General features: G+C 37.1%; 1 protein-coding gene across 7 annotated transcripts in view; it reads left to right on the forward strand.

Moving 5' to 3' along the window:
* Nucleotides 1-24,195, forward strand: part of DMD (dystrophin) — a 1,342,375-nt gene that overhangs the window by 1,075,513 nt on the left and 242,667 nt on the right. For all 7 annotated transcript variants that reach the window (XM_087938163.1, XM_087938162.1, XM_087938165.1 and 4 more), the window contains exon 60: nucleotides 10,004-10,082. In XM_087938163.1, coding sequence (XP_087794289.1) covers nucleotides 10,004-10,082 — 79 coding nt within the window. The remainder of the gene's footprint in view (nucleotides 1-10,003; nucleotides 10,083-24,195) is intronic.

Consider the following 24,195-nt stretch of genomic DNA (forward strand, 5'->3'; position numbering starts at 1 on the left):
AAAAATACAAAAAAACACTTAGTTTGACTTCAGGCTTAATCTCGCTGTTTAACCTCTTCTATCTGCACTTTTCACTTTTTCTTTTATCCTCTTAAGGTATTCTCTTCAAAATTAATATTTAAAAGTATCTCACCAAACCAACACACTTTCTTTCTATTCTTCCGTTCCGGAGCTGTCCCAACTTCAGCAGCTTCAATGGCCACTTCTCTGCAGCCAGAAAAGAGAGCCTCTCCTGGATCAACCAGGGACTTTGCAGTGTCCCTGGGATCAGCAGGATGTGCCCTCCTCTACCACTGTCTCTACGGGATGGTTCGGGTCCAAATGGACCATCCAGCTGCGAAGATATTGATGGTGGTCCTGGAGTACCAAGATTGCATGTCCTATTGTCACGATGTCAGCTCCGCCCTCTTAATTTTGAACATGTTATATGGAATAATTAAATAATTGAAGAATACAATCTAACATAAATATGTGTATGATTAATCAATTTATATAAGATTGTTGTAATAAATATGAATATTAACATTTTATTTGAAGAAAAAGGAATGACATAAAGAATTTGGTTGATAACAAAAATAACACATTGAAATAAGATAATAATGAAAGATTATAAACTGTGATTAGAAAGGGGCTATTTTTTAAAATATAATAGTGGCATAGAATCAGAAAGGGGATAAATAATAATAACCCAATATAAATTGGTGAATTTTTATTAGGATTATATAAGTTTGTTAAACACTACAAATATTATTAATAAAATTTTATTTGTAGTTAAAAGAGGGATATTCAGAATATGGAGATTGACACAAAAATAAGATACTGAAATGGTGAATAATCAAAGAATTTAACAAAACATGTGTATCAATATTCAGATTGTCAACTGTATTAAATATGAAAAATATTGCCATATTTGTTCTAAAATGTTAGACTGGTGTCACACTGTTCACACAATAATATGTTTGTAAAAAACAAGAAAAAATAAATAAAATATTTTTTTAAAAGAATATCAAATTTCTAAACTGAACATTTTTCATTTCAAAATATGTGATTAAAACCTACATTTTCACAAAAAAATTTCTTAATTCACTCATGGAAAAAGAAACTGGCAGTATTGTGATCTGCAAAACATGTTCCATTTATACATTTATGCTTATAGAAAGCACAAACTATATGTGATAAATACCAAAAAAAGCAACAGAAGACCAGGAACCATAAAAGGTGTTTATTTAGCGTTTGCAAAGGCCAAAGGACCCCTTCTCCTCAAAGATAGAAGATAGAAAATCCATCCCACAGGCACGATACTTTTATACACTTTTACATACAAGGTTTTGTTAACATCATCTTTTCTTGTTTCTCTGAATAAGCACCTAGATCTACTGGGTACTTTTCCACTAAATACCACCCACTTATATCATTTCCAGGAAACTCCCTTCTCCTGGAAATCTTTTCCTTTTATGAACATCAGCATTTCTTAATTTTAGCATACAATACAATAGCAGATTATACAGTTCCGCCAAGTCAAAATGACCTGCTGAAGATTTTACACATGTTCTTGCCAGAGGTTTGACATTCTCATGTTTCAGCCAGAAATTTGACATTTTTACAGAGCACAAACAACCTTGTTTTTATGATTATATAATATTCCAGTAATATTGCCATAGGTCATTGATAGGATAAATATGGCGTTATGTTTCTCATTTTCACAGGTATAATCCTTAATATGTAACTTTACATATCACACTATATATGTACCAAATGTAAACTAACAAGTTGCTAGAAGAAAAAGTAAAAGGAGTAGGGGAAACTCTAACCACTCTGAAACTCAACCTACAAAATGAGAAACCCCAAACCTTGCTAGAATATGTCCAAATTGAACATAATAACAATAAAACAACTTCTAAAAGAATTGAGCCCTTAGAAGATAGATGAAAACATGTCACTCTTAGAAAAAAACACAAACCAAGTACAAAACCATTGTCCAACCCAACCCAGTCTGAGACAGACCCACTGGTGCTAAGCAATCAATTTCATAGATTCTCCCTGAAAGAAAACATGCAGACACCTAGAAAAGAAACATCACCAAAAATGTACCTAAAAAAGTGGCATCATCAAGTACTTCTATGACAGGAAGAAAATCTCCCGAGGCAAAAAAAAAAAAGGCAAGGGTTGGTGATAGGAGATTCAATTATCAGCCATCTGTAGACCAGAAAGTCAACCCTGTCTCCCTGGAGTAAAAATCAAAGATGTGGTTGAGAACTTAACCAAAATAATAAAATCCACAGCAATCCCTACATCAAGGGATGAATGACACAAATAAAGGACTTGAAAACAATATTGAGTGTTAACGAGCAGCTAGGCAAGAAAGTAAAGGAGTTAGGTGCACAAGTAGTTTTTTTCATCTAAGAGATTAAAGGATTCTAGAAGTGAATCACTAAGTAAAGAGTTGGTGTCGCCAAAAAAACTTCGGATTAGTGGACCATAGTAAGCACTACCTTCATGTTGGGCTTTTGGCAAGGCATGGGCTGCACCTCACAAAAACTGGGAAGAATGTTTTCAGAAAACAATTCATTCAACTTATCAGAATGGCTTTAAACTAAAATTGAGAGGGGGTGACCAATCTTTAGGATCTCCAGGACCTACATAATTCCAAGCAAAAACCCCTAGAAAACAAATCAAATAATGAGGTAAGGAGGGATGGGATGGAAGATAAACTCAAACACCAAATAGGAGACATAGGAAGCATACCCAGATTCAGACAAAAAGATCACAAGTGCATATATACAAATGCACAAAGTCTAGGGAACAAACAGGTTTGTCAGCTTACTAACAGCTGCAAATTTTGTAAGTTCTCCTATTCCCTCATCTAAGTCGTTTATGAAGATATTGAAGAATACTGGACCTAAGACGGAACCTTGTGGTACCCCACCGCTTACTTCCCTCCATGTAGACCAATGGTTCCCAAAGTTTTTCAGTCCACCGCCCCCTTGGTGCTTACAAACTCATCCTCAGTGCCCCCCACCCAGGGGTGGGATTCAAATTTCTTAACAACTGGTTCTGTGGGTGTGGTCTAATTTGTGGGCATGGCTTAGTGGTCATGTGACTGGGTGGGCATGGCCAGGTGGCCATGTGATTGGCAAACTAAATATAAGTGGTCGTTGCTTAATGGCCGGTTGCTTAGTAAGTGTTCTAATTTATGACTGACCTCCCCAGAGCTATTTGACCTGTTTTTGGAAATTTTTTTAAATAAAATTTTTATTAATTTTCAATAAACAAACATACACAAACAAAACACAAAACATAAAAACATAAAACTTCTTTTTGGAAAGCGGCTTAATCCCGGGTTACATCTTTTTGTACAGACATAAATTCGAATTAATGCTCACTTTATATACCATTTCATATCTTATTTACCATTCTACATTTTCTATATAGCTTCTCCCCTCTTTTCACTCTCTTAATTCTGTGTTATATATTTCATCTCAATTTTAATCATTATGTTTATATCTTTTGTCTGTTCTGTTTCAATTATCTATTATCTTTTCTCATTAACACAAAATTTCTCCTGTAATCACTGATTGAAGTATGACACCTTTATATCTTTCCCCTAAGTTTAACACTTAAAATAATATATAATTTTCATTCTGATTCTGCTTAGTACATTCTAAAGCTATGTGCTATATTTTAAAATAAGAAAGAATAATAAGTTTATAATATAATTAAAACAATAACCCATAGCAAATTAAACTCTATCGTTAAGTCTTAAGCATTTTACACATTCCTTTTAATATTTTATCCCATTTTATAATCATATAATATTCCAATTTTCTAACATTATTTCAAATACAAATACAATACAGTCTTACGTACTTTTGCAGAATCTCTTTTTTAATTATATTTTTTTATCCATTATCTCTGAATAAATTCTATTTCTTTACATCTTGTTTCAAACCTTTGTAACTTCTCTTCCCTTTTTCCCTTCCTTTCTTTTCCAATCTAGCCTTTTTACCCTCCTGTCTCTTGATTTCCACCCTCTTAATCTCCACCCTCTTCTGTATTCCTCTTTTCTGTTGCTTTCTGACATTATATCGATTTTTCACCTTATTTTTCCCTTTTGGGGTTGTTTTTTTAAGTCTTAAATTCTCCATTCTCTTTCCCCTCTTTCCCTTTTCTTCCCCAGCTAGAGTTGCTTGTTCATTAAAGATGGCTTCTTCTTCATCCCAATCTTCTTGTTCTTGTAGTTTCTGGTAAGTAGAAATTGCCATTTCTAAAAAATGGAAAAACAGATCCAGAAGAGCCCTTTCCTTCTTGTTCCTCTTCTTTTAGCTTTTTAAATTCCATTTTCAGTTCATCAACAAGTAATGCCATTGTGAAAAAATTTTTAAACAACCCAAATGTTTTTAGTCTTTCAAATAATAATTTCCAAAAGTCCCAAAGTCACCAAGCAATCCAAATACACACAGACTGTTTCATTTAGCACTTTCTTCTTTTTATACTTTCTCTTCCTGGGGTTACAGTTTAGTTGCAAAGTTCCAATTAAAATATATCTTTTAGAAGTTTTGTTACAATTTAGCTCTAGTTTTATAAATTCCAAGCAGCCTCCTCCAGCAAAGTCTTAATATTAATTCTTTTCCTCTCCCTTCCCATTTATAGCAAAAAAAGTTTTTTTCCCCAATGTTCAGAAACCTTTGTCCCCTTGGCTTTAATTTTGCAATTTAATTACTTGCTGATGCCAAAAATGGGTTTTCCCAATTTCTCATTCATCTGCTATCACCATAAGGAAGGAGAGTGAGAAAACACGAACTTTCCCTTTTTACTTTCGTTCACACCGCTTTTTCCAAGTCTTCTTTGGGAGCGATGTATCTTTAATAAAATTTAAATTCCAGGGTATTTAAATGTTACTTGTTATCCCGGTCAGCCAAAAACTTTCACTTCTCAGCTTCCTCCTGCGCTTTCTTATCCGGATGAAAGCTTCTTTGTGGCGGCCATTGCTGACCGCTGCTCCACCGCTTTTGGAAAAGGGAGTTAAGCCAGCTGAAGAGGGGGGTTGCGATTCCCCCGGACCCCTGCCAGATCTCCCCCTCTCTACCTCTATGGGGTAACTATAGCCCTCAAATCTTGCTGGATCGGGGGCACTCCAGCGGCGAGCGCAGCAGAAACTGCGCATGATCGTGGATTCCTGCCGCAGCCAAAGCCTTGCAAACCGGAAGACTCCCCTGTTTTTGGAATTTTGACAGCCCTGCGTCACATACACACACACACACACACACACACACACAGCCTTCTAATCCTGCTGGAGCAGGTGATTGAACTAGATATCTCATTCACTTTCTCCTCTCTCCCTTTCTTTCTTTTTTTTTCTTTCTTTCTTTCTCTTTCTTTCTGTCCCTTCCTTCCATCCCCCTTTCTTTGTCTACCCTTTTTCTTCCTTTCTCTCTCCTTTTTCCCTTTTCTCTTTCTTTTCTTTGTCTCTTCTTTCTCTCTTTCCCTCTCTTTCTTTCTCTCTCTCTCCCTCCCTCCATATCCCATTCACTTTCTCCTCCCTCCCACTTTCTTTCTCTTTCATTCCCTCTCTTTCTATCTTTCTTTCTGTCCCTTCCTTCCATCCCCTTTCTTTGTCTATCCCTTTTCTTCCTTTCTCTTCCTTTCTCTTCCTTTCTCTCTCCCTTTTTCTTTACTTTCTTGTCTGTTCCTTCTCTTTCGCTCTTCCCTCTCTCTCTCTTTCTTTTTTCTCCTTTTCTCTCTTTCCCTCTCTTTCTTTTCTCTCTCTTTCTTTCTCTTGTTCCCTCTCTCTTTCCCTCTCTCTCTATCCCTTCCTTCATCTATCTACCTATTTTCTGCCCAGGCAGGCATGGCCTAATCTGTCAAATCCTGCATCACCCCATTGCTAATCCTGCATCACACCATTTCCCCTTTCAGAGGCCTCGGCCCTTAATCTCCCCGTCTCCTCTCCCACAACTGTCTCTTTCATCATCCCACAGCTGTGACTTTACCTTCCTCCCTCGACTGGCTGCCAGGGAAGGCAAGCCAGGGATGAGTCATTGTTGTTGCTGGGCTACCCGCCAGCCCACATCACCCTTGTCATGAATGCCTGCAGCTGCTGCGTGTTTTTTTCAGTGCGGCTGGACTGCAACCACACCGGAAAAAAAACAGGTCCATCCCATTTAGCCTGCTGCACCAGAGGGACTTGTCCAAGCAAGTCCAAGCGGAGTGGTGTAGCAGTCAATGGGATGAGCCTACATGGCTGATGCCTAGAACATGGCGGTGGTGGCACATTGGAGAAACAGAGCAAAGCCAGTGTTCAGTAATTTGGATAAATGGCAAACTTTATGGGAGAGAAACAAAAAAAAATAACACTGGCCACATCGTATAAGGAAAACATATATAAAATGTTTTATAGGTGGCATCTTCCTCCAGCAAAACTGTCCAAAATGTATCAAAATATATCACCCATCTGCTGGAAATGTACCAAAGAATATAGATCATATTATCACACATGGTAGAAATGTAGAAAAACTCAGGAGTTTTGGCATAGAATTCAGAGGTGGCTTTGAGGAGATGGTAGGGCATAAAGTGGAATATAAACCAGAAATTTTCTTACTTGGAATCATAACAAAAAATATAATAAAGATGACATCTATTTAATAATACATGTGATCATGGCAGCAAGGTTAGCCTTTGATCAAAAGTGGAAAGATAAAGAAATTCCCAATGATAGTGAAGTAATAAAAAAGATATGGACATGCGCTGAGATGAATAAATTGACTTTGGAAATGAAAGACAAAGATGAGACAGAATACTATAAAGTATGAGATAAATTCTATCAATGGTGGGAAAAAAGGAAGGATCTAGAATCAAAAGAAAGCAAGGTTGGCCAAATGGATGATTAGAAATAGAAAATATTGTATGAATGTATAAATGTATATAAAACATGTATTCTATACCATAATATGTATGACAAACAGGTTTGTCAGGACGATTGCACCAGGTCCAATGTTTTTAATAATTTACTCAATAAAACTTTATAAAAACAAAAAACAAATCCATGCTGACTTCTAGTTATTACTTACTCATTTCTAGATATTGGCAGATTTTTTTTAAATTATCTTTTCCAGATCTTCCCAGGTATTGATATTAGGCTGATTGGTCTGTAGTTTCCTGGGTCTGTTTTTTCCTCTTTTTTGAAGATGGCAACTACATCAGCTCTTTTCCAGGCCTCTGGTAGTTCCCCAGTGCTCCAGGATTTTTGACATATGTGGTACAATGGTTCTGAGATGACATTTTCCAGCTCCTTTAGAACTCTGGGATGTAATCCATCAGGTCCCAGTTATTTGTATTCATCAAGATCAGACAGGTGTTCTCTTACTATTTTTTTTGCTTATTTTAACTTTTCTTTCTAGTCTGTCTTTTATAGTTATGTTTTTGGTAGGTTGGGCTATAGTTTCTTTTTGCATGAAGACTGATGCAGAGAATGAGTTGAGCAGCTCTGCTTTCTCTCTGTTGCCTATTACTTCCTCACTGTCTTCTCTCTTTAGTGGACTGTTTCCTTGATTTTTTTTCTTGTTTATATGTTAGAAGAAACTTTTTTATTATTATCTTTGACTTTTGTTGCAAGCCTTTGTTCATTCTCAGCCTTTGCTTTCCTGTCTTCATCTTTGCAGATTCTGACTATCTGCTGATATTCTGCCTTAGTTGTTCTTATCCTTTTTTGTCTTTCAATTTGTCAGAGAGATCTTTGTGCAGCCATGCTGGTTTCTATTATATTGGGATGGGCTTCTATGGTAATATTTTTCAGAATTTCCCAAAATTCTTGAGTTGTTTTCCCCTTTAGGATTTTCATCCAAGGAATCTTTTACAAGTTCTCTCTGAGCTTGTTAAAATAAGCTCTTTTAAAGTCTAGGACCCTGGTATCATTGTGTTCTATTGCTTGTGTTTGCGCTATGTTGAATTCTAGTATGATATAGTATATTGTTGGAAGAATTATCCTGCTGGGTTCAGTTCCAAGTGGGGAAAAAGACACTGGAAACATGGAGGCTGTTTGGAAAGATGGTTTAATGGTGGACAGGACCACATTTCTTGGAGCTCCAAAGTGAAAAGGACGACCAGATGCTTCAAGATGTTGGGTGAAGAAAAGAAGGGAAAGGGAAAGGGCTGATATGCTGAGAGTGCCTGGGTTTTATACTCTGTTGGGATTTGAATTTGAGCTTGTACTCTGATTGGTTGTCAGACTCCCATGGGACCATGCAGGGGCAACTCTGTAGGCTGTCCTGAGTCCCAGGCTGGTTTGAGCCTTGCTGGATCATGATGTAATGAAAGGGCTTTGGGCAATTCCTATTCCTCTACCTGGAGTAGATCTTTGTTTTATAAAATAGACTGGCCTAGGCCAGAGTAATGGTCCATTAGCAAAGGTGGGGATGAGCTTCTGCTTCTGAGGTGAGTTTCTGCTTCTGAGTTTCTACTCTTTTTAGGGGAAATATTCTGCCTTTTTAATATTTCCTAGGATATTTCATTTTTCCAAGAGAGGGGTGGGTGCTAACTTCCTACAATATGATATAGTTGAAATTACAGAAACTTGGAAGGAAACCCATGACTGGAACATACTGATAGAAAAAAAAACAGATCCCATAAAAAAGGAGTGTTCTGACTCAGCCTTCACAAGGAGTGATGAGATGTTTACTCACAAGTAAAAGAAACATCTTTTTATAACAGGGCAGTTACACTCTTTTATTCACAGGGACAAACAAAAAAAGCAAACATAATTAGTCCCAACAAACCTGGTTTAGCCAAGAAATCCGAATTGCTTGTATACTAGAAATGAACAGATGTCGGTGACAACCAGCTATTCCCAAACCCCTCCTATTTATTTCCCAGCCAGGGAGGGGCTGGCTATCATCTACGTCTGCCTCTCCCCTAGAGCAGGCTTAATGCTTTTCTTTATTCAACTCTCTTTTCCTCTCTGCGCATATGTGCATCTGGTATGGGCCCCATCTGCTCCTCCCTCCCTCAGCTCAGGCCCCAAAGACAGCTGCCTTTCCATCTAGGGGAGGATGGAAGGCCCTGGCTGTCTCTGTCTCTGATGCTGTGAAGCTGGCCCAGGCTCTCCCTCTACCTTCTCATCTGACTCTGTAGCTATCCATGCTGACAGCCTACAGACCACAACAAGGAGGTGGAGTTGTACTATATGTAAAAGACTACATTGCTACAGAAATGCATGAAACCAAAGACAAAAACCTCCTAGAATGCATATGGGTCAATATAAAAGAAAAAAGAATGACATTGTGATAGGTATATACTCAGGTCATACAACCAAGCAGAAAAAATAGATGTATTGTTTTCTAACCAATTAACAAATATATGTAGGAAACACACTACAATAGTAATGGGGGACTTCAATTAACCTTACATCTATTTTTATGTTGTAAATAATTTATGTAAATTACAAATAAGCAGCATAAACAAATACTGCTTCTTTCATTTATATATAGATAACAGTTAATCTGCATACTGTTGAAGTCTATCAAACCAGATACAGATTTTTTTCTTGTAACAATAATATTTTCAAATATTTGTTTAACTGGGACTATCAAGAAAAAAACCTATCTGGTTTGATAGACTTCAGAACTATGCAGATTAACTGTTAACTATATAAATGAAAGAAGCATTATCTGTTTATGCTGCTTATTTGTAATTTATATAAATTATTTACAACATAAAAATAGAATGCTACTCATCCAATGGTTGAAATCATGATGAATTTTCATACTATATCATTCATATAACTAGAATTCTTGTAAATAAAGCTTCATTCAGGATTTTAATCAAATATTTTCTTCTCTATTTGAAAGTTTTGATTGTAATGTTTGTATATTGTAGTAGCAATAATAGTTGTACCAGTCTATGAAAGTAGTCATTATTTACAAGAATAGTTTACAATAATAGTTGTACCAGTCTATGAAAGTAGTCATTATTTTTTCTGATTGTTGTACTTCATCTCCTCTCCATCCAGTTGTCCATTGATGAACGTATCAGGCAGCTGCATGAGGCCCACCGAGATTTTGGCCCCACTTCTCAGCACTTTCTTTCCAGTAAGTAATATCATTTCTGTTGTTGTTGCTGCTGTTAACTTACACAGTGATCCTTGTATTTTGAAAAGCCTACCACAGATAAAATATTGTGCTGCTTCTATTGTGCATATTCTATTAAGTGTTGTACAATTCAGCAATTCAGATGTGTTTTAAGTTGAAGCATTCTGCAACTCTGCATTGCACACTTAAGCTCTTCCTGTCATGAGCTAATGCTGGTTGGACTCAAAGCCATCTTAAGAATACTACAAGCTAGCATAGACACACACACACACACACACACACACACACACACACACACACACACACACATTGGATAATTTCTTTGCTGCTGTGTTGACACAACTTTCCACAGGAGCTTAAAAATGACATTTGCCTTCCTTTTTATGATTTCATTCACTGAATATGCATACTTTTAGTAGAGTATATGTGTACATTGGTCCATAAATACATGACCGTACATATTATAAAATTTATATAGACAAAGCTAAAAAATAAAAATGCACGCATGCAGACAGAATAATGAACTTTAAAATCAACATTCCTTTATGAAGCAATTTCATGCTTATTCAATGAATTCTGTTTCAGCTAACATTACAGAAACTTTTCATTCATGGTTCTGGTAGTGCAGTATATTTGGCTGATATGCAGAATATCACTGCTTTGAAATCCAGATATATTTTTTTAATTACTATTTTTTCTTTATCTTTCTTTGTTGTGATGAAAACCACCTTAAGTGACTGGAAAATGATAAAACCAGTACATTTGTTTTTTAAAACCCCAGTGGAATTTGTAACTTGGGAAAACAAAAACATTTGGCAAGGTTTTGAAGCAGCGATTCTTTGCATATCTGGAAAATGTTTATGCATTCTATTACCAGGATATAATTGCTAACAGTTGCTGCAGACTGGTAAATCAATGCAGATGGAAGATAAGTCCTAACTTTGTGGCAATAGTCGACTGAAGAGGAAAGATTTGCCTGGAAGAAACTAAATGTGGCAGACAAACTGCAGACAAATGATATTTGAGCAAGAACAAACTGAAACATACTATCAAAAAAGGGAGTGACAGACAGAAGTCACATTCATACTAAGTTGGAAGTTATTAAAATACTGATAATTTGACAACATGGCAGCAAGGCTATGTCTTTTAACTCAAAATATTATACAATTAAATGGAGAAAGAAAGTACCCTACACATGCATGCTTCTCCCTACCCAACCACACATCCACCCACCCCAGCACACACACCAGGTATTGGAGATATAAGGAAAACTTTTAACTTATTAAGAACCCACAGACCAACAATGTCCAGTGACAGAAAAAAATGATGCTGGCTTCTGGTTTGGGTTTCTTCGGTGACAGACTGAAATCCGTGCGTGGTTTTGATCCATGCTTGCTGCTGGAGTGCCCCAATCCTTTGGATACGGGGCTGAAGCCACCCTGTAGAGGTGGCAAAGAGGGGAGAGACTGCCAGCTGAGTTGAGGGGAGCCGCATCTCTCCTCCTCAGCTGGTCTTTACTCCCTTTCCTGAAGGTGGTTGCAGCAGTGGTCAGAAATGGCCACCTCAAAGAGGAACCCGACTGGACAAGATTGAGCAGGAGGAAGACAAAAGGAAGAGCTTGACAGACCAGGCTAAGCAGAGATAACATCTATGCAAGGTACCCTGGAATTTAAATTATCAAGACTGTTACTCCTAAAAGAAGATTTTTAAAGCAGTGGAGGAGAGAGGGAAAAGGAAAAAAGATTTTTTTTTTCTCACACTGACAGCTGCAATTGGCTTTGAATGCTAAAAAGAAGAGATTTAAGCAAGAAATTTGTGTTAATCTACTTTGACACTAACAGGCTATTTTAAGCTGAAATTAAAGTGTCAAAGGGAACATAAAGACTTTCTGGATATTCTAAAGCCTTCAAAAGGAGGAAAGTACAGGAAAAAAGAAAGGGTGGGACTTGGAAACAACAGAGAGTATCACCTGGAAATAAAAAGAATTAACAGTGGAATTTTAACAAGACTTCCAAAGGCTACATTGTAACTGAAACTTTATTACAAGATAACAGAGCCCCTGGAAAAGGAAAGTGGAAAAAAGAAGCAAGAAGAAACAGTTTTGGATTATTTGGTGATTTTTGGAATTTGGAGTGTTGGATTTCTAGTGTTCTGAACTAAAAGTAATTGTTTGGTTGTTTAAAAGTGCTTAAAATTACAGTACTCCTATTAGTCCTATTAGTTCTCCTATTGCCTTGTATAGTTCCCCTGGGATCCCATCTGGTCCCAGAGATTTACTATTTTTCTGGTCTCTATTGCTGTTTTCAATTCAGACCAAGTAATATCTTTGTTTAATAATTCTTTCATCTCTTCCCCAATTACTTTATCCTTCATTTTATCTAAATAGTTTCTTATCCTGTCCTCATTGACCTCCTTTTTATATAAGTCTTCAAAATACTTATGGGCAATTTCTTTTTTCTGTTCTATCCCCTGTTGTGTATCACCATTTCCATCTATTAATTGGTAAATCAATCTTTTTTCTTTCCCTTTTTTAAGTCTATAGGACAACCATCTCCCTGGCTTATTAGCGTGTTCAAAATAAGTTTGTCTAGTTGTATTCAGATTTATAATCATTCTCTCTTGTTCAATTAAATTCAATTTGTGTTTAATTATTGTCATCTGGTTTTGCAATCTTGAATTCTTTGGAGTACTATGTAATTGAATTTCTAAATCTTTAATTTTTTGTTGTAATTTATTTTACTGGGCATATTTTTCTTTTTTCCTCTTGGCATTATAAGAAATTGTTATATCTCTTATTACTGCCCTCATTGTATCCCAAATGTTTTGTTTCATAGTTGCTCCATTGTTATTTTCCATTAAGAAATACTTTAATTCCTCCTTAAGTTTGTTCGTATATTCTTTTTGTCTAATTAACTGCGTATTTAATGTTCACCTTTTCCCGGGTTTTTTTCTACCTTTCCAGATTATCTGAATTGGACTGTGGTCTGCCCATTCATTGGGTAAGATTTCAATCCCTTTTATTTCATTTGCTATTTCCCCATTCATCCATGCCATGTCAATTCGTGTCCATATTTGGTGGGGGTTTGAATAGAATGTAAATTGTTTTTTCTCAGGGTTTAACCTTCTCCATTTATCAATCAAATTTAACTACCTCATCATTTCCATACACATTTTCAGAAGCTCTCTTTTTTTCCCCTGTTCCTCCCCCCAATTCTGTGGTCTTTTTGGTAATCAGCAATAGCATTAAAGTCCCCTATGATACAAATATTTCTTTTTTCCAATCCTATTTTTTCATATAAATATTTAAAAAACTCTTTTTGCTTTCCATCCGGGGCATAAATTACCACTAAAAGGATTGGAATAGCATTGATCCAGATCTGCAAAACCAGAGATCTTCCATCAGGATCCAACTATATTAACTTTGCTTTCATGTCCTCTTTCACATACACTGTGATCCCTTTCTTTTTCCCAACATCTGCCGGTGCAGTAAATAGCTTCCCTAATTTTGGGCATTCTAAATATTTTTCATCTGATTTCTTTATATGGGTTTCTTGTAGACATACTATGTCTGCGTTTTGCTTGATTAATTTGGCTATTGTCATTTTCCTTTTTATGGTAGAGTTTAAACCATTTATGTTAAATGACAATATTTTCCTTTCTTCTTCCATTATTTAATTTTGTTTTGCTCTTTGCCTTGAGACTGCTCCAGTTTCTCTTTGTGCCTGGAGGTGTATCCTATCTTCTTCTCTCTCCTGATGTGGTTGACTATTTCCTTGGTTTCCTAAACCTCTATATCTGTTCTTATGTTGGTCTTGATCTTCTTGGGAGTTCGTTTCTAATTCATCCTTACTGCTCTGCTCTTCCGGGCCTATCAACCTTTCATAAAATTCCTGGGCCTTTTCCATAGAATCTATTTTAATTTTCCTTTCCTCCCACGAAACTAACATCCCCTCTGGGACTAACCATTTAATCTTTTAATTTAAAATTAACTCCCTCTCTTTTCTGGATCTGTCAATAGCTCTGAAACTTAGTTTCTGCTATTTTTAGAGAGCTTTAAAAAGCACCCCCTTTTGTTTTGAATCCCTCTATTCCAAACTCCTTATTATTTAAATTGGGATAAATTCCTCAGCAGAAAGTTAGCGAGAGGTCTCACCCAGTACAGCCACACTGCTCCTTGATTTTTTCCTTCCTTTCTCTTTCCCAGCTGTCACAGCTTCAGTTCAGCCATAATGGCTGTCTTCTCTCCTGCCAGTTTCAAGGGGCTTTCCCCAAATCTAATGGTAGATTGCACTTCTCCTCGTGATCTATGGGGATTCCCCTCTATCTTTGTCACTCCTCCAGGGTGACTTTTGGCCCTTAGGGGCCTCCAGGCAGGCAGAAATCAGATAGGTTCCACAGATTCTGTTCCCCTATTCTGCTTTATTATGACATCAGCTTCCTTCTCCATGTGCACTTTTCTTCTGTCATTGGCACTTCTTGTCCTTTATATACTATTTCTCCCCTCACTTCTTGTCCCTCTTCCATGTTGAAGTGGTGATCATAAAATTCCATTGCTTTGTCCAATGAGTCCAATCTATATCTTTTTTTCATGCCAAGTAACTAATATTCCCTCAGGTATCAGCCATCTGAAATTTACATTGTATTTAATCAACATTGTGGTCAAAAAATGCTATTGTTTCCGTACGTCTCTTACTCTCCTAGGGATCTGTTTCAAGACTACGTTATGTTGCAATGGTTTGTCTCTTGCCTTGTTAAGTATTTTGTCTCATTGATTTTTTTCACAAATCTCACATGTACTTCTCTTGGAAGATTATGCTGCCTTGCGTAATTCTTGTATATGCTAAAAATTTTGTCTGTTTCTGCTTCCATTTCCTGCTTATCCATCCCTAGCGCCTTTGCCAACAACTCTTTCATTGTGCCTGGTAGATCTTCCCCCTTCTCCTCTTCTATGTTCTGAAATCTCAGATAGTGAGCTGCTTTTTCTATTTCCAACATTGTCACAGTGCTTTTTAGCTCTTTGTTTGCTTGTGTCAGTTTATAATTTATGTCATCCACTTTTTTCTCTACTTGTCCTGATTTCTCCTCCATTTTCTGAATCCTTTGCTCATTTTTTGTTAACATTTGCTGAAAGTTCTCAAATTTTTCATCCATATTTTGAATTTTTTTTCTTTCATCTCTTCCATGTCATTTCTCACTTCCCCTACATCTTTCTTTATCTCATTATGTTTTTTTGTCATGGACTCCTGTAATGACTGAAACATCCCCAGCATTTTGTTTTGGAAAGTATTTGATTTCTCCATCTGTAACATGCTCTCTAGTGACCTTTGATTAGATGGACTTGAGGAGGCTGATGATGGTGTAGAAGATGCCTTCTTCCCTATTTTAGTTAAATTTGAGTTGCTTTTCATCTCATCAGCTAATATTAATTCCTTCTTTTTCTTCTTTCCCCTATTTGTAAGCTAGCAACAGGTACACCCACCAATCCTACTAACAGCTAAGGGCAAACCAACCAAAAGCTGATCACCAATAGCACCCCGACACTTTGATATCCCATATGTCAGATTTTTTAAAAAGAGACCATATTACCAATCCAATTCCCTCCAATTCAAGTTCAATCAATCTTCAGTATCTCAGTATCACAAACAATTAAGTTTACAATCCATACGACCTGCTGTAACCCCAGTCTTTAGTTTTTCAATATTCCAATAGTCCACAGAGTCAATCAACACTGCCCATACTTTATTAAAGAAATCAAAAAGAAATCAAAAAGTAAAAAGGGAAAGAGGAAAAATATTTATCCTTAAGAATGTCTTTTAGACTGTCTTGTCTTCTATCAATTAGTATTTTAAGGCCTGCTGTGCCCCCAGTCTTTAATACTCCAATATTCCAAAATGTCGTACTAAATCCCAAGTCTTCTTCCCATGTTCTCAAAATAAATATCTGCCTTTCCACTTTTTCCATCAGTCAGCCAAAATTATTTGTAATCCACAAAGATTCAGAAGGAGTTCTTCTCTGTAACTGATCTTAAAGGTCTTGCCACGATTTCAGATTTCCTTGCGTATCCAATAGGTCCTTATATTTAATCATTTTAGTAATGTCCAGATTATTTGGGTGGGTCATTGCCTCCATTGTTGAGATCCAGATTGGTATCTTTAAGTAGTGTTTTTTCCATATTTTCTTCGAATTAGTCAATAATGAATCTCTAATTAGGCGTCTGTGAAAATATTTCTGGCTAGTTTTCCCAACTCATAAAAAGCATGCCACCCCCTCTGTAAGTCATGGCCTTCTAAGAGTAATATTCTCTTATTGGTTAAATTCACCCATTCCTTCAACCATACTAAAGAGGCTGCACTATAATACAACTCCCAATTGGAAGTGCCAGCCCTCCCCTGCTCTTCATATCCTGGATTGCCTTTAAGTTTATTCTAGGTTTTTTCCCTTGCCAAATGAATTTTGCAATTATTTTATTAAGTTTTTCAAAAAACTTTTTGTGTACTTTCATTGGAATCATCTGAAATATATAGAGGAATTTTGGAAGAATATTCATTTTAATAGCAGCAATCCTGCCTCATAATAAAAGTTGCAGTTTGCCCCATGTTTCTAAATCCTTCTTTATCTGTTGCATTAATTTATCATAATTGTTTTCCTTTAGTGTCTTACAATGTGCTGTCAACCATATTCCTAAATATTTAACTTTCTTTATCACTTGTAGTTCCATAACTTCTTCTAATTTCTAATTTCTGTTTTTCTGTTAATTTTTTAGTCATTAATTTCATTTTCTTCCTATTAATTTTTAGTCCTGCTACTGCTCCAAATTGTTGTAATTCATTCATCAATTTTTGTCCTCTTTCTACTGGCTCTTCAATAAAAAAAATCATATCATCCACAAATGCTTGCAACTTATATTCTTCTTTCTTAATCTTTAATCCTTTTGTGTCTGGGTTCTGTCTAATTCGCGTTAATAATGCTTCTAGTGATAATATGAAGAGCAAGGGTGAGAGTGGGCAGCCTTATCTGACTCCTTTTTCTATTTTTATTGGGCGGGTATATTCCCCGTTTATTATAATATTCACCTGTTTTGTATCATAAATAGTTGTTATAATATTTTAAAAATTGGTGCCTAAATTCATATTACAATTTTTTGGGATTAAAAATTGCCAATTTAAATTATCAAAGGCCTTCTCCACGTCTAAAAACATAAGTGCTATTTGTTTTTCAGGGTGGGCTTCGTAAAATTCTAAAACATCTAATACTAATCTTAAATTATTCCTGATTTGTCTGGTTGGGAGAAATCCATTTTGGTCTTTATGTATATGCTCATTTAACATTCTTTTTAGTCTATTTGCTATAATAGAAGTAAATATTTTGTAGTCAGTATTTAGCAAAGAAATCAGCCTATAATTTTGTATATATTGAGGGTCCGAATCCTCCTTCGGTATCAGCAAAATCAATGCCAGCATTGCCATTCTTATTACACAGACTCATAAAAGGATAACAGCCAAAAATCTGCTGATTCATTCCCATCATTGCTTCAGATGGCTTAAACCTTGGCATTTTCAATCTCCATCCTCAATACTCTTGACATTGTGTAGAACTGGCTATCTTAAATCTAGAACCACTTCTATCCATACTTGTAGAATTCCATAAGTAGAAGGAATAATATTACCTCATAATTATGTATCTATATATGCTTATTCCAGAAAGAGTATATAATACCTGATTACAAAACCTGACAAGCTCTTATAAGATATTTCTTTTAACCATCAAATAGGCCACTAACTTGTAGATGTGAAGCCATTCATTCATTCATTCATTTTATTTTGGTCATTGACCAGCAAAAAAGAAGAACACAATTGATTAGAATTAAAAAAAACTATAAACTAATATAGCAATATATAAAATTATAAGTTTAAGGAATGTAAGAAAATATAAAATGTGATACAATTTATATGACAACTGAATTATTTGGAATAACAGAATTATAAAATTACCCATCTGAAATATATAGAACCATTGTAATTTATTTATTTATTTATTCAATTTATATTGCCACCTATTTGCTCATGGTGACTCAAGACAGTTTACACAATGTAAAACCATATTTAAAACAAAAAAATAAAAATAAAAAACAATAAAAACTAACAAAAAGAATTAAATAAATTAGTAAAGTACAATAGAACAAAAAATTGGGGGGGGGAGGAGACAATCCCCACCCCCCTGCCCCAACAACAGCAGATCACACTAGCCATTTGATGGGCTCCATCCCTCTCTGGGTTCCCCAGGCCCACTGGCAAAACCAGCTCTTCAGTGCCTTTCGAAAGAGTATTAGAGTGGGGGCCATTCTAATCTCTGGGGGAATGGTATTCCAGAGAGAGGGAGCCAGCACAGGGAAGGCCCTTCTTCTGGGTCCCATCAGGTGTATTTCCCTCAGGGATGGGACCCGCAACATTCCCTTCCTCCTCGCTCTAATGGGTAATACTATCAATTATGGAAAAGTTTTCATTAATATTATATCTAGAGAAACTATAGTAATTTAATGTAGTAATACACAAGGAATGATTATGGATTCAAAACTAAAAGTTAGAGTCCAATTATGATAACTATATCGTTATGTTGAAATAACTCTGATAGCTAATGAAATTAAGACAAAAACAAGATTCTACTGACAGTAAGGACATAAAGCAGTTCTAAAAAGTAGAAACTAAATGTTTATAAACACAAAATATTTAGGGGATATTTCAGTAGAAATTATAAAGAATTGTACAAACTATGGAATAATACTTGGCTGCAATCAGGAATAAGATATGGTATCGGAAGACAGAGTTGCTTGGAGAGTTATAACTTTCCAAAATAAAACTGAATTCTTGGAGTGAGAGGCAGAAATTAATTAATTTAAAAACTTTCTAAAAACTCTAATAGAAATTATTTCAAATTTTCTGAGAAAATCCTTCATTCTGATTAAGAACTATATTATTAAACCTGTTCCACTAGCAGGAAAATTTGGATTTGAACAGTGATTACCTGAGTCTGCAGTCGGTTAAATAGAAATATATAAAGGAAATACCAGAGCTCTTTACACTATATGCTGCCATTTAGTGTTGGAAGTTAAAACCCACTCCTCTCCTAGAAGAATGAAATATTCTAGGAAATATTAAAAAGGCAGGATATTATATTTCCCTGGATGAGAAAAGGAGAAACATGTCTTTAAAGACAAAGCAACTTCCTGCAGTTCCCTGGCCCCACCCTTCAGCACCAGGGTGATGGGATCAGGGCATGATAGGATTAGCCCTCTACCCATCTTACCACATGGCACCTGGGAAGATTACATCACCCAGCAAGATTCAACCAAGCTACCCCTGCATGGCCCCATGGGAGTCTGACAACCAATCAGGATACATTTCCTGTGACCCAGGAAGTTTGAAGTCCAGAGAAGGCAAAAAACTTAGGGACTCTCAGCATCTCTTCCCTTTTCTTCATCCAAGAGCTCCAAGGCATGTGATCCCATCCACCATTAAACCATCTTTCCAAACTGCCTCCATGTTTCCAGTGTATTTTCCCCATTTGGAACTGAACCCAGAAGGAAATTCTTCCAACAAGGGGATGCCCCCTCCCCCATGGGATTAGCAGGGAGATGACTGTTTGGACCTTAGTGCCACAGAGAAAACAAAACAAAACACAAAACACAAAAAAGGAAGCTAGGAGTAGCTTTGTGTGGAGATAGGTTAAGGGGATCACCTCTGTCTAATTCTGAATGGTGTGCCTCTGTGTGTGTGCTTGTGTATGCAGCTAATTTTACAATACAGATAATACAAACATGCTGGACAAATTTCCCTCCCACCAGACAGAAGTCCAAGGTGTTCAGAACTTGATGTGCTAGATGGACAGATAGAATCATTCAAACACACAGCAAATGCAAGAATGAAACCTTTCCTGTAAATTAACTTAAAACATTCACTCAAAACCTTGGGCTTTTCTTAAAAGCACAAAGAGGAAAGAAAATTGAACTCAGTGTTCTTCACTCTGTCTAGCTGGCCAGAGCAGACTGGATGAAGGCATTTTCTTTCAGTGTTTTTAATAATTTTGTAGCATTTTTTTTTCTTTTGGTTTGGAGACATTTTACAGTTACAATTTACCTCATGGGTGCACAAAGATCTAGACACACATACACAAGGAGGAGGAGAAAATAAGAGGAAAAACAGAACTGCACAGTGTGTTTACGCACACACTGATCATTCCCACAATAAATCTCAAGTTAAACAAACAAACAAATAAAAAACCCATGTGATCCTGTTTATATATTGCCTTTTCTTTTAAGTACCTTTATTTGGCCAAATTTGTCTTCCTGTGTCATCCGTCAGCAAAGCCTATTTCTTACGTACTTCTCTTGTTCCCAAGCCTCTAGCAAATCTCCTAGGGGAGTCCTAATTGCTACCTTTGAACTGCCGCTTCCCATGTTCCTACTCAGATGTGGGGCTCACTTTGGCTCAGTCATGCACAAAAAGGAAAAAAAAACCATCAGCCCATGAATTTCGGACAAAAAAGTGTCCAGGCAGACACTGGAGGGAGTACTGGTCCTTCCTTTCCTAGGAACAGTAGCCCACAGTTTTCAGACCCCCTTTGGGTCCAGGAGGACCTGCCACCTTTTTTAATCCGGTGAGTACTGGCCCTCCTTTTTAGCCCACAATTTTCAGGCCCCTTTTGGATCTGAAAAGACCTGCTGCCCCTATGCAGTGAGTACTGGCACTTCCTGTCATGCCTCTGTCAGAGTCTGAATCCAAGGAGGAAGCCAGACAGCTGACAGGGAATGGGAGTGTGGCTCTGTTGGCTGTGGAGGAGGCTGGGGAAGGGCAAAGTCTGGCTGGGCAGAGCAGGGGGGAGATAGAACAAGGGAGAGGGAGTTCAAAGGAAGAACCAGGCCCACCTCCACTACATCCTAGGGCATGCAGGGAGGAACAGAGAAGAGAGCAACATGGGTTTCATGGCTTACGGGGGAGGAAAGGGCCCTGATTCCCTTAATTAGCCACAGCTGGGAAGACAGTTGATAAGAAAGGCAGGCTGTGTGCGGCAGGTTGCTGGGAGCAAACGCGACTTTAACCTGTGTTGTCGTGGCTTATCTGTGTTCCTAGCATCTTCCTAACCATTTAAGTTTTGACATGCCTTCAAGTCTAAAATTCTTGCTCCTGCCCTGCCAAACTAATTACTTCAGTTTGGCTTGTTTGGACTTTAAGTTACAGTTTGTATTGCTCATGTTTTAGATTTAATTTTCTGCAGTCAAAGGCTGTTCCTGGGAGAATTTTTCTCCAGCCAGAATGTAACTTAGACACTGGGGGCAAAGTTGGAGATAATAAAGGGACTGTTATTGCTTATCTGATTGTGTTGCCTTTGTGCCACGTCCCGGGTCATCACACTTTCTGAACTAGGCTTTGCTTTTGGGCTTTCACAAGGAAAACAACAACAATAAAATTTTCCTTTCTCACCCTTCAATCACAGCCTGCACAGCTTTTCTTCTTATATGCAGAAGGTCCCAAATTCTGATGCCCCACCCTTGCTTTCCCTGTTCTATTGATCATGGCTCGAAGGAGCTAGCAACAGGCAAGGGTGTTAAAGGCTAAACAGAGAAATGAGATCCAGCTGCTGTCCAAGGGTGAAGCCATTCACACATACACAGGAAGAGTATCCTGATTGGTTGTCAGACTCCCATGGGGTCATGCAGGAGTAGCTTGGTTGAATCTTGCTGGGTGATGTAATCTTCCTAGGTGCCATGTGGTAAGATGGGTAGAGGGCTAATCCTATCATGCCCTGATCCCATCACCCTGGTGCTGAAGGGTGGGGCCAGGGAACTGCAGGAAGTTGCTTTGTCTTTAAAGACATGTTTCTCCTTTTCTCATCCAGGGAAATAAAATATCCTGCTTTTTTAATATTTCCTAGAATATTTCATTCTTCTAGGAGAGGAGTGGGTTTTAACTTCCAACATTAGCCATTTTGCTTCCTCCTTCCTTCTAAAATTAAAGTTGTCTTTAAAGAAAACAAAATGGTTTTATTGTTGTGTTAAAGAAGCAACCAGAAAGGAAGGCCATAACAAAAACAATGAACACCTGATATTAAGGTAATGGAAGAAGGCTGGAACAACATCCTTAGATTCAGACTCTGAGCCATGAGAGCTACTGAGGATTTTCTAGATTCTTATGTGCAGGAAGTGATAATAATTAAAAGGCATAAAGGAAAATTATAAACACCATTCTCTCATAAATACGAATTCGGAGCCTCTAAGATAATGATAGTAGTTTACCATAGAGATAAAAGGAAAAATACTATAAAAACAGAATTTAAGCACTGTGTAGGATTATTAATCAAGTTTCTGGCTGAGAGTAGTTTGTAGCATGCTGTCTGTTAAGTCTGTAGCATGCTGTGTCTGTTAAGTCTGTTAAGTCTGTTAAAAAATGAAAAATAGTAATGACCCAATGGTGTTCACAGTAAGATAGGACACAGACTTACTTCAAGGCCTGGCACACTCCAGGATTCCAAGGAAGGGATTAATGTTTAATATATAATTTGCACCAAAAAATCCTGGCCTTTTTCTTGACAGAATAATTCAGGAAATATCTATTTATCACCAGAAATTCTGGAGTTCTATTCCAGTCATAGATTAAAGTCTGATGCTGCTGTGTTTTGTCTTGCCCCAGTGTAAGGTCTGGGGAAAGCATATAGTAGTTTGGTATGATCCCTCTAAATCAGGGGTATAAAACTTGTGTTATGGCAGTGTCACGTGATGTATTGGGACTTTTTTCTCCTTTGCTAAACCGAGTGTGGGCGTGGACAGTGTGTGATACATCCGGGCCACGGGTTTGACAGCCCTACTGTAAATGAAAGTTAGAAAATAGTGTAATGATCTTTTCTAAACCAGTGTAGGAAGAATGGACAATCTGCCTCATTTCATTTGCCTGGAATTGTGTTAGGAGTTATGTCCATGAATCCCTGCTTTGCAACTCTCTTTTCCATTGGATATGCTACTGATGAAAGCAGATTTATAAGTGAAGTGTTAGATCTTGATAAAAAAAACCACTACTCAAGTGATATTTTTTAGAACCTATAAATTGGACATAGTTACCTTTATTGAAAATAAACATTGATTAACATATTGCTGAATTTTTGGAGATAGAACACATTATCCCTTTGTAAAAGTGAAATACTATTGCATGAAATAATAATTATGAATAGTACCCTATACTATTCAATGCTCTAAGTGTAAAAATATATCAGGTTAATATTTTAATAAAATCAAAGGGTACTTTGACTTATTTTAACTTATAGTTGAAGTTATCCTTTTTTCTATTCAGAATTACCATATTTTCGGATTATAAGACACAGTCCCACCAAAAACAAGTGGGTGGAAATGTCTGTGTATAGAGTGAATGTTGTTGAAATCCAGCCTACCCGCTGCCCCCCACCTTTGGCCTCTGCCTCCCAGCAATTTGCCTCCTTGCAGCAAACAGTCAACAGCCTGGTCAGCTTCAGCACAGCCTGATTTAGCACAAGCAGCTGATTGGTGTTGGATCGGCCTCCCAGAATATCGAAGATCAGCTGAAGCCAAAAATTGGATGCGCAGAGGCTGAAAATGGGGCGTGCAGAGGTGGCTATAGGTGGCAGCAGTGATGGTGCTGATGGGTGGCTGTGATCCCTGCATCCTGGAACAGCTGATCGTCAGTATTCCAGGAGGCCAATCCAACCACCAACCAGCTGCTCTTGCTAAATCAGGTTGTGCTGAAGCTGACCAGGCTGTTTGCTGTTAGCTGCAAGGAGGCAAATTGCTGGGAGGCAGAGGCAGGTTTATTTTCCTTGTTTTCCTCCCCAAAAGCTAGGTGCAACTTATAGTCCAGAGCATCTTATAGTCCGAAAAATACTATATATTGGAAAGGCAAACAGGAAAATATATTTGTATTAGGCATATGCAGTACATAAGAGGGAAGTCTATGGTCATATTTAAAATATTTTCAAAGTAGGTTTCTGGAGAACCTTCTTTGTCTAATCATTAAAAATGCTTACCTAGAAATCAAATTTATAGGTTTATTACCAGGGGTGGGATCCAACTTTTGTAACAACCAGTTCTGTGGGC

The sequence above is a fragment of the Pseudonaja textilis genome, chromosome 8 (assembly GCF_049901715.1).
Source record: "Pseudonaja textilis isolate UNSWEBS1 chromosome 8, rPseTex1.2, whole genome shotgun sequence".
Classification (NCBI taxonomy): Eukaryota; Metazoa; Chordata; class Lepidosauria; order Squamata; family Elapidae; genus Pseudonaja; species Pseudonaja textilis.